This window comes from Lupinus angustifolius, chromosome LG07 (assembly GCF_001865875.1).
Source record: "Lupinus angustifolius cultivar Tanjil chromosome LG07, LupAngTanjil_v1.0, whole genome shotgun sequence".
Taxonomy (NCBI): domain Eukaryota; kingdom Viridiplantae; phylum Streptophyta; class Magnoliopsida; order Fabales; family Fabaceae; genus Lupinus; species Lupinus angustifolius.
The window spans coordinates 3,733,806-3,743,616 of NC_032015.1; the positions used below are offsets into that span (position 1 = coordinate 3,733,806).

Consider the following 9,811-nt stretch of genomic DNA (forward strand, 5'->3'; position numbering starts at 1 on the left):
TCGTCGTTTCAGTCCTCCGCTCGTAAATTCCCCCAAGTTGTAAACCCTAACCATCATTATCATCCAACCCAATATTTCAAATCAACCGAGTTTAAATCACATAGAAACAATGGCGAATTGTAATTCTCAATAAGAGTTACCTTCGATGGACGTTAAAGCTTTAGCAAAATCAAAGAGAGCTCATACACAACATCACAGTAAAAAGCCACACCATAACCAGAAACTCAAAGCCCCAACACCATCATCATCTTCTTCTGGATCCAATGATGCTGCTGTTACTGCAAAGAAGCCATTGGAGAAGCATCAATTGAACGATAAAACAACACATCGGTCTTCTCGTGGGCTTCCAAGCAATTGGGATCGATATGGGGAAGGGGAATTTGATGATGGGTCTGAAGGGGTTTCTCCTGAAATCTCTGGTGTTGTATTGCCCAAAAGTAAAGGCGCCGATTTTCGATATCTTGTTGCTGAAGCCCAATCTCAAGCTGAGACTAGTTTGGAGAGTCTCCCTTCTTTTGATGACCTAATTTTGGGTATTTGCTTTTCCTTCACAACCCAATGATCCTGCATTGAGAATGAGAATGACATTCTTAACAATTTGTTATCTTTCATCAGTAGCAGTAGATCAGTGTGTGTAAATGTGTTATGATAATAGATTATTTGTAATGGGTGTAATGATATTCTCACACTAGTTTTGTCAATTCGTAGATTATAGATGATTACGGTTTTGTGGTTGTTTGGAAAAACATATAGATGGCTTATTTGGATTCATGTGAACAATTTATGAAAATAGCTAATGACCTTCATAAGCATTTCGGTAGCTTATTTTAGATAAAATTGTTGAATAAGCTGTTCATCCAAACATGCCCTTCGGTTTATAATGTGGTTTGCTAAAAAAAAGCAGTGAGATGAACGTTGTCATTGTAATTAATTTATTTGTCACAGATACTTTTGTTGAATAAAAATGTTGATTTTTTCTATAAAAACTTGTGTAAACTCTTTAACTTTTGCAGGGGAGTTCAATTTGGGACTAAGCTCAATGCTTGCAGTCAGGGGAGAAGGCAGTGTCTCATGGGCTGGAGATGATAATTTTGTGGTAGAGGATAAGGGAACTGGAAATCCGGAGGTGATTGATTCACTCTCTTTACTAACATTGATATGGTTTAAGATTAGTAGTTCAGTACACATATTTAGCAGTTCTTTTTTAATGCAATAGAGGTAGTTCTCATCATAAGTTTTCCAGTATACCAGTGAGAGCTTCTTAAGCATTTTTTGTAATCAATTCATGTTAAGAATCTACCAGGGCAGCTTGTAACGACATTCCTAAGGCTTGCAAAAGAATTTTTCATCCTATGATTTTCTCCCTTATTATTACCAAGTTTCCCTTGCAACACTTTATGTCTTAATTTTTTGCCCACATGGTTTCTTTCAACTTCATTTACTGTTACCTTACTATTTATTGGATTTTCATGCAGGCATCATTTATGTCCTTGAACTTGCATGCCCTGGCTGAAAATCTTGCTAAACTTGACCTATCAAAGAGATTATTCATTGAACCTGACCTGTTACCCGCTGAGCTGGTACTTTACTCACCGAATTGATTTTGAAAATTCCTTAAGCAAAGTTGATTGAAAATCGTGTGGCTGTCTGTATCTGCAAACCTCATAAACATTAATGCTAAATCATATTACACAGTTATTTTTACTTCTCTTCTATTAACTTAATTTCATTGTCCTTTCTTTCTTTGGGTTGGGTAGAGGCAGGGCTAACTATGAATCAGAATTATTTTTTGTTGTTTTACGTTTTACTTAACTTGCACTTTGGAAGAATTGTTCTACGTTTTCTATCTGATTGAAGTAGCACCATAAAACTATACATGACCTTGTAACTCTTTACTAACGTGGAGAATATGAAAACTTTACTCAGATCCACCTTATTTTTGTTATGCACTTCACACTTCCCCGGAGAAAATTTGATGGGCGGCCTAGTGCACAAGACTCCATCTAGTGGAAGATTTACTCAGATCCACCTTATTTTTGTTATGCACTTCCCCGGAGAAAAATTTATAATCCCTTATACTCTTTTTTACTAATATACAATACACCTTATTCTAAAGAGAAATTCTTAGGCCTCTTATAGCAATCTCTTACTCTGTACCATTGACTGTGTTTCACTTCAGCTATAACATTACAAACATAGTTAAAGTTGGAATGAATTATGATCAACATAGCTGATATTGTACACATCGAACGGTACAACGCAAGAGATTTCTTTTTATCCAGAAGCATTGTTGTGGCTTAAGTCCCAAAGGGTGAACCCAACCTAAAACACTATTCCATTAGGCAATAGGGTCTATGACTTGAATTAGCTCACATTGAGCTTTTTTAGTTTTCCTTGTTAAAAAGAAAGAGCTGTGACATGGATGGAGCACTAGAAGTGTCATTAGATATATGCTTTATTGCATGGCCGTAGTGTATACGGTACAATAGTGATGAAAGTAACCAGTATATACAATTATTTTTTGGCAAATGATGATAGTTTCTGAACTTCTGCAATTTCTTTGTTCAATTTAGTTAAATGTTTACAGTTTTCCATGTTGAAAAAAATCGCTGTGACATGGATGGAGCACAGTACTGTAAGTGCCTGTAATTGTTTGATGTTTGGAGTTTTATGTGAGAATCGCATTATAAATCCAAGAGTATGCCCATGTGAAGCCCATGAATAAATTAGAGGATAAGTTTACTTTTAATTTCCTCAAATTCACATAATTTGGTTTATTTCAGCGTGCAGACTACATGGTAAAAGGTTGCAATGAAGAACCTGGCAAACTTGAAACATCAGAGGACAGTGAATTATTTGCCAATATGATGTCTAAAGAATTAACTTTAAATGATTTTGCCGCAAATCATATCACATCATCTAGTTCCCCCAGAAACAGCCACACTGCCTCCACAACCACCTCGTCCAATGACTTCCTCGTTCCTGTGAACTATGTAGATGTTGAAATTCAACAAGTTGGCAGTTCTGGTAAAATTAAAGCATTTCTTCCAAGTGCAGAAGCTAATTTACATTCAACTAAAGATACAAGAAGGAAAAATTCAGCATTCGAGGCAGCTACTGCTGAAGAGGAACTGGATATGCTTCTAGATTCACCAAGTGAGGACAAGATTCTTGATTTTCCAGGCTATAAGTCAAATACTCCATTTCCTGTTTCTTTGGGTGCCTCTTGTGTGAATCCTCCCCAGATTTCAAATAAGGAACCAGTTCCATCCAAAATTACTGCTAGTCTAGATGATGCACTTGACAACTTGCTACAGGAAACATCTACTCTGATGAATCCAAATGTTGTACTACGGCCGCAGGAAGAAAGTCATATACAATCTTCTTCACACACCGGAAGCGACTCCAAAGTTTCAGATGACTTTGATTCATGGTTTGATACACTCTGATTATTTGGATTTTGTAACTCTTGCTTGTATGTAATATGATTTGTTCATAGGTAAGGCCGTAAGAGTGATTTTCTACCGAAGTCTGGTCAATGGAGAAAAAAACAGCCATTATGTCTTATTAAGATACACTCCTAGTTAACTAGAAAACATTTTGATAAGGTTCAAATCAATATATTGTGTAATATTTGTCAACCCTTGTCAATTGGTGATACTATGGATAAACCTCAATGAGAGATTTTGGGCCAAGAACTGTGGTTATCATGTAGTTATTGAAACCAGCAGAGAAAATAAGTTCAGACCATTCTTTCTCATTTCTCTCTTTTCCAGTTACCAATGCCATCATCTCCATATCATATAAGAGCTTTAATTCAACTGTTTCTTTATCTTGCTTCTCAATTCCAATCACCATGTCTATGATTATCACCTTTCCCTTTTCTCCTTTGCTCATGATTGCTTCCTTGCATTTCTTCAGTATTATGAGGCATTCCTCATCGTTCCAATTATGCAGTATACACTACATGTCATTCAAAATACAATGAAAAATAAGATTTTGGTAAAACTATCGCTCCACATTAGTCACGGACCCATTATTATTTTAGTAGTAAGGGAAAAGATAATATATAAATATAAACATTTAGAAGGTGAGAACAAAGTAACATTACAAATTTAAGTATTAAAATAGTGAGGACAAACATCAAATAGAAATACAAAATATAGGAGTAGAATTAGCAAATAACTGTTACATCAGTAATTAAGAAGATGGAGTAAATAATTATTTTAAAATATTTTACCTTCAACAAAATGGAATCGGTGGGTGGAATAGCCTCAAACATGTTCCCACCAACATATTTTAGACTTCCTTCCAAGCCAGTTGTGGTAGATCAAACACAATGCACTCCAATTGTGGAAATGACTTTGCAATGGCCTTAGCCATAGTTCCTGTGCCTCCCCCAACCCCTTAAACACTCCTTCACACTTCTCAATTATCACACTGGAAACCAATCTAGAGTCACTTTCCATGGCATCATTGAACAAGTCATTAAGTTTGGGGTCTTGGCCAGCATATTCATAAAATGACATCCCGTTTTCTGTGTCAAATGGTGTAGGATCATCATTTTTGAACCAAGTAGAATATTGATGCCATGGCTTTAGTAGAATTGGATCTAGTATTATTTGGGTCATAGATATCATACTAAAAGGGTGGTCCTTAAGCAGAAGTCTAGATGCATCAGTTAGATCATAACTAACTTCTTCAAGCTCATTCTTATGATGAGAGAAGAAGCCAGAGTGAGTCAAAATTCGCATCAAGCGGTAGATGAAGGTGGTTTTGGAAGGATGGGTTGATAGTGAAGAAATGAGAATAGAGAGTGGCATGGGTTGGCCATAGTTGTGTATCGCATCTGGTATACACAAGTCAATTGCACGACATGGAGTTTATGAAGCTGAAAGTGTAACACAATATGTGTGTTTGGGATTTGAAGCAGTTTGGAAGCATGATCTTCCAATTAGAAAATCTCATTTAATTAGAAAGAAAAACTATAATAACAAAAAATAATATTTTTAGATTATTATATGAAGTTTGATTAACTTGGTACATTTTGATAAGAATTTTTTGGGAAGTCTTTTTCCAATGGGCAAGTATCACCATATATTGTGGGGCAAGTATCACCATATATTGTGGGGCAAGTATCACCCTTCTTGTAAACTATTGATATTATGGATAATGTGGGGCAAGTATCACCATATATTGTGGGGCAAGTATCACCATATATTGTGGGGCAAGTATCACCATATATTGTGGGGCAAGTATCACCATATATTGTGGGGCAAGATGCTCATCCTTTCCTTATTCCCGTCCTCATCCTATCCTCATCCTCATCCTCGTCCTCATCCTCATCCGCATCCTATCCTCATCCTCGTCCTCATCCTCATCCGCATCCTATCCTCATCCTCGTCCTCATCCTCATCCGCATCCTATCCTCATCCTCGTCCTCATCCTCATCCGCATCCTATCCTCATCCTCGTCCTCATCCTCATCCGCATCCTATCCTCATCCTCGTCCTCATCCTCATCCGCATCCTATCCTCATCCTCGTCCTCATCCTCATCCGCATCCTATCCTCATCCTCGTCCTCATCCTCATCCGCATCCTATCCTCATCCTCGTCCTCATCCTCATCCGCATCCTATCCTCATCCTCGTCCTCATCCTCATCCGCATCCTATCCTCATCCTCGTCCTCATCCTCATCCGCATCCTATCCTCATCCTCGTCCTCATCCTCATCCGCATCCTATCCTCATCCTCGTCCTCATCCTCATCCGCATCCTATCCTCATCCTCGTCCTCATCCTCATCCGCATCCTATCCTCATCCTCGTCCTCATCCTCATCCGCATCCTATCCTCATCCTCGTCCTCATCCTCATCCGCATCCTATCCTCATCCTCGTCCTCATCCTCATCCGCATCCTATCCTCATCCTCGTCCTCATCCTCATCCGCATCCTATCCTCATCCTCGTCCTCATCCTCATCCGCATCCTATCCTCATCCTCGTCCTCATCCTCATCCGCATCCTATCCTCATCCTCGTCCTCATCCTCATCCGCATCCTATCCTCATCCTCGTCCTCATCCTCATCCGCATCCTATCCTCATCCTCGTCCTCATCCTCATCCGCATCCTATCCTCATCCTCGTCCTCATCCTCATCCGCATCCTATCCTCATCCTCGTCCTCATCCTCATCCGCATCCTATCCTCATCCTCGTCCTCATCCTCATCCGCATCCTATCCTCATCCTCGTCCTCATCCTCATCCGCATCCTATCCTCATCCTCGTCCTCATCCTCATCCGCATCCTATCCTCATCCTCGTCCTCATCCTCATCCGCATCCTATCCTCATCCTCGTCCTCATCCTCATCCGCATCCTATCCTCATCCTCGTCCTCATCCTCATCCGCATCCTATCCTCATCCTCGTCCTCATCCTCATCCGCATCCTATCCTCATCCTCGTCCTCATCCTCATCCGCATCCTATCCTCATCCTCGTCCTCATCCTCATCCGCATCCTATCCTCATCCTCGTCCTCATCCTCATCCGCATCCTATCCTCATCCTCGTCCTCATCCTCATCCGCATCCTATCCTCATCCTCGTCCTCATCCTCATCCGCATCCTATCCTCATCCTCGTCCTCATCCTCATCCGCATCCTATCCTCATCCTCGTCCTCATCCTCATCCGCATCCTATCCTCATCCTCGTCCTCATCCTCATCCGCATCCTATCCTCATCCTCGTCCTCATCCTCATCCGCATCCTATCCTCATCCTCGTCCTCATCCTCATCCGCATCCTATCCTCATCCTCGTCCTCATCCTCATCCGCATCCTATCCTCATCCTCGTCCTCATCCTCATCCGCATCCTATCCTCATCCTCGTCCTCATCCTCATCCGCATCCTATCCTCATCCTCGTCCTCATCCTCATCCGCATCCTATCCTCATCCTCGTCCTCATCCTCATCCGCATCCTATCCTCATCCTCGTCCTCATCCTCATCCGCATCCTATCCTCATCCTCGTCCTCATCCTCATCCGCATCCTATCCTCATCCTCGTCCTCATCCTCATCCGCATCCTATCCTCATCCTCGTCCTCATCCTCATCCGCATCCTATCCTCATCCTCGTCCTCATCCTCATCCGCATCCTATCCTCATCCTCGTCCTCATCCTCATCCGCATCCTATCCTCATCCTCGTCCTCATCCTCATCCGCATCCTATCCTCATCCTCGTCCTCATCCTCATCCGCATCCTATCCTCATCCTCGTCCTCATCCTCATCCGCATCCTATCCTCATCCTCGTCCTCATCCTCATCCGCATCCTATCCTCATCCTCGTCCTCATCCTCATCCGCATCCTATCCTCATCCTCGTCCTCATCCTCATCCGCATCCTATCCTCATCCTCGTCCTCATCCTCATCCGCATCCTATCCTCATCCTCGTCCTCATCCTCATCCGCATCCTATCCTCATCCTCGTCCTCATCCTCATCCGCATCCTATCCTCATCCTCGTCCTCATCCTCATCCGCATCCTATCCTCATCCTCGTCCTCATCCTCATCCGCATCCTATCCTCATCCTCGTCCTCATCCTCATCCGCATCCTATCCTCATCCTCGTCCTCATCCTCATCCGCATCCTATCCTCATCCTCGTCCTCATCCTCATCCGCATCCTATCCTCATCCTCGTCCTCATCCTCATCCGCATCCTATCCTCATCCTCGTCCTCATCCTCATCCGCATCCTATCCTCATCCTCGTCCTCATCCTCATCCGCATCCTATCCTCATCCTCGTCCTCATCCTCATCCGCATCCTATCCTCATCCTCGTCCTCATCCTCATCCGCATCCTATCCTCATCCTCGTCCTCATCCTCATCCGCATCCTATCCTCATCCTCGTCCTCATCCTCATCCGCATCCTATCCTCATCCTCGTCCTCATCCTCATCCGCATCCTATCCTCATCCTCGTCCTCATCCTCATCCGCATCCTATCCTCATCCTCGTCCTCATCCTCATCCGCATCCTATCCTCATCCTCGTCCTCATCCTCATCCGCATCCTATCCTCATCCTCGTCCTCATCCTCATCCGCATCCTATCCTCATCCTCGTCCTCATCCTCATCCGCATCCTATCCTCATCCTCGTCCTCATCCTCATCCGCATCCTATCCTCATCCTCGTCCTCATCCTCATCCGCATCCTATCCTCATCCTCGTCCTCATCCTCATCCGCATCCTATCCTCATCCTCGTCCTCATCCTCATCCGCATCCTATCCTCATCCTCGTCCTCATCCTCATCCGCATCCTATCCTCATCCTCGTCCTCATCCTCATCCGCATCCTATCCTCATCCTCGTCCTCATCCTCATCCGCATCCTATCCTCATCCTCGTCCTCATCCTCATCCGCATCCTATCCTCATCCTCGTCCTCATCCTCATCCGCATCCTATCCTCATCCTCGTCCTCATCCTCATCCGCATCCTATCCTCATCCTCGTCCTCATCCTCATCCGCATCCTATCCTCATCCTCGTCCTCATCCTCATCCGCATCCTATCCTCATCCTCGTCCTCATCCTCATCCGCATCCTATCCTCATCCTCGTCCTCATCCTCATCCGCATCCTATCCTCATCCTCGTCCTCATCCTCATCCGCATCCTATCCTCATCCTCGTCCTCATCCTCATCCGCATCCTATCCTCATCCTCGTCCTCATCCTCATCCGCATCCTATCCTCATCCTCGTCCTCATCCTCATCCGCATCCTATCCTCATCCTCGTCCTCATCCTCATCCGCATCCTATCCTCATCCTCGTCCTCATCCTCATCCGCATCCTATCCTCATCCTCGTCCTCATCCTCATCCGCATCCTATCCTCATCCTCGTCCTCATCCTCATCCGCATCCTATCCTCATCCTCGTCCTCATCCTCATCCGCATCCTATCCTCATCCTCGTCCTCATCCTCATCCGCATCCTATCCTCATCCTCGTCCTCATCCTCATCCGCATCCTATCCTCATCCTCGTCCTCATCCTCATCCGCATCCTATCCTCATCCTCGTCCTCATCCTCATCCGCATCCTATCCTCATCCTCGTCCTCATCCTCATCCGCATCCTATCCTCATCCTCGTCCTCATCCTCATCCGCATCCTATCCTCATCCTCGTCCTCATCCTCATCCGCATCCTATCCTCATCCTCGTCCTCATCCTCATCCGCATCCTATCCTCATCCTCGTCCTCATCCTCATCCGCATCCTATCCTCATCCTCGTCCTCATCCTCATCCGCATCCTATCCTCATCCTCGTCCTCATCCTCATCCGCATCCTATCCTCATCCTCGTCCTCATCCTCATCCGCATCCTATCCTCATCCTCGTCCTCATCCTCATCCGCATCCTATCCTCATCCTCGTCCTCATCCTCATCCGCATCCTATCCTCATCCTCGTCCTCATCCTCATCCGCATCCTATCCTCATCCTCGTCCTCATCCTCATCCTCATTCTCGTCCTCATCCTTTCCTCTTCCTCATTCTCCTCTTCATCATATCCTCATTCTCATCCTCATGCTATCCTCATCCAATACTCATCCTCATCCTCATCCTAACCTCATCCACATCATCACCCTTATCCTCATCCCGATCCTATCCTCATCCTCAACCTAACATCATCCTCATCCTCATACTATCCTCATCCTCGTCCTCACACTATCCTCAGCCTCATTCTCGTCCTCATCCTAACCTCATCATCCTATCCTCATCCTCATTCTCGTCCTCATCCTATCCCCATCCTATCCTCCTCCTCATCCTATCCTCCTCCTCATTCTCGTCCTC

At 44.2% G+C, this 9,811-nt stretch overlaps 1 protein-coding gene and 1 pseudogene across 2 annotated transcripts; one reads left to right on the plus strand and one right to left on the minus strand.

Annotated features, from left to right (window-relative positions):
* On the plus strand, positions 1-3,619 carry LOC109351847. Of its 2 annotated transcripts, none has more exons than XM_019593498.1 (4): positions 1-533; positions 1,014-1,129; positions 1,479-1,580; positions 2,784-3,619. In XM_019593498.1, the coding sequence occupies exons 1-4, from the start codon at positions 146-148 to the stop codon at positions 3,447-3,449; spliced, it is 1,272 nt and encodes a 423-aa protein (XP_019449043.1). In that variant the 5' UTR covers positions 1-145; the 3' UTR covers positions 3,450-3,619. The 2 variants fall into 2 exon arrangements, with proteins under 2 accessions (XP_019449043.1, XP_019449042.1); XM_019593497.1 differs by having other exon boundaries at positions 2-533; positions 1,014-1,126; positions 1,476-1,580.
* Positions 3,540-4,954, minus strand: LOC109352846 (annotated as a pseudogene).

What these genes read in the sequence shown, in the direction of transcription:
- LOC109351847 (XM_019593498.1), top strand. Translation starts at nt 146, where the DNA reads ATGGACGTTAAAGCTTTAGCAAAATCAAAGAGAGCTCATACACAACAT. An exon ending in GAACTGGAAATCCGGAGGTG is followed by an intron (nt 1,130 to 1,478) that starts ATTGATTCACTC and finishes TTCATGCAGGCA; the next exon opens with TCATTTATGTCCTTGAACTT. An exon ending in ACCTGTTACCCGCTGAGCTG is followed by an intron (nt 1,581 to 2,783) that starts GTACTTTACTCA and finishes GGTTTATTTCAG; the next exon opens with CGTGCAGACTACATGGTAAA.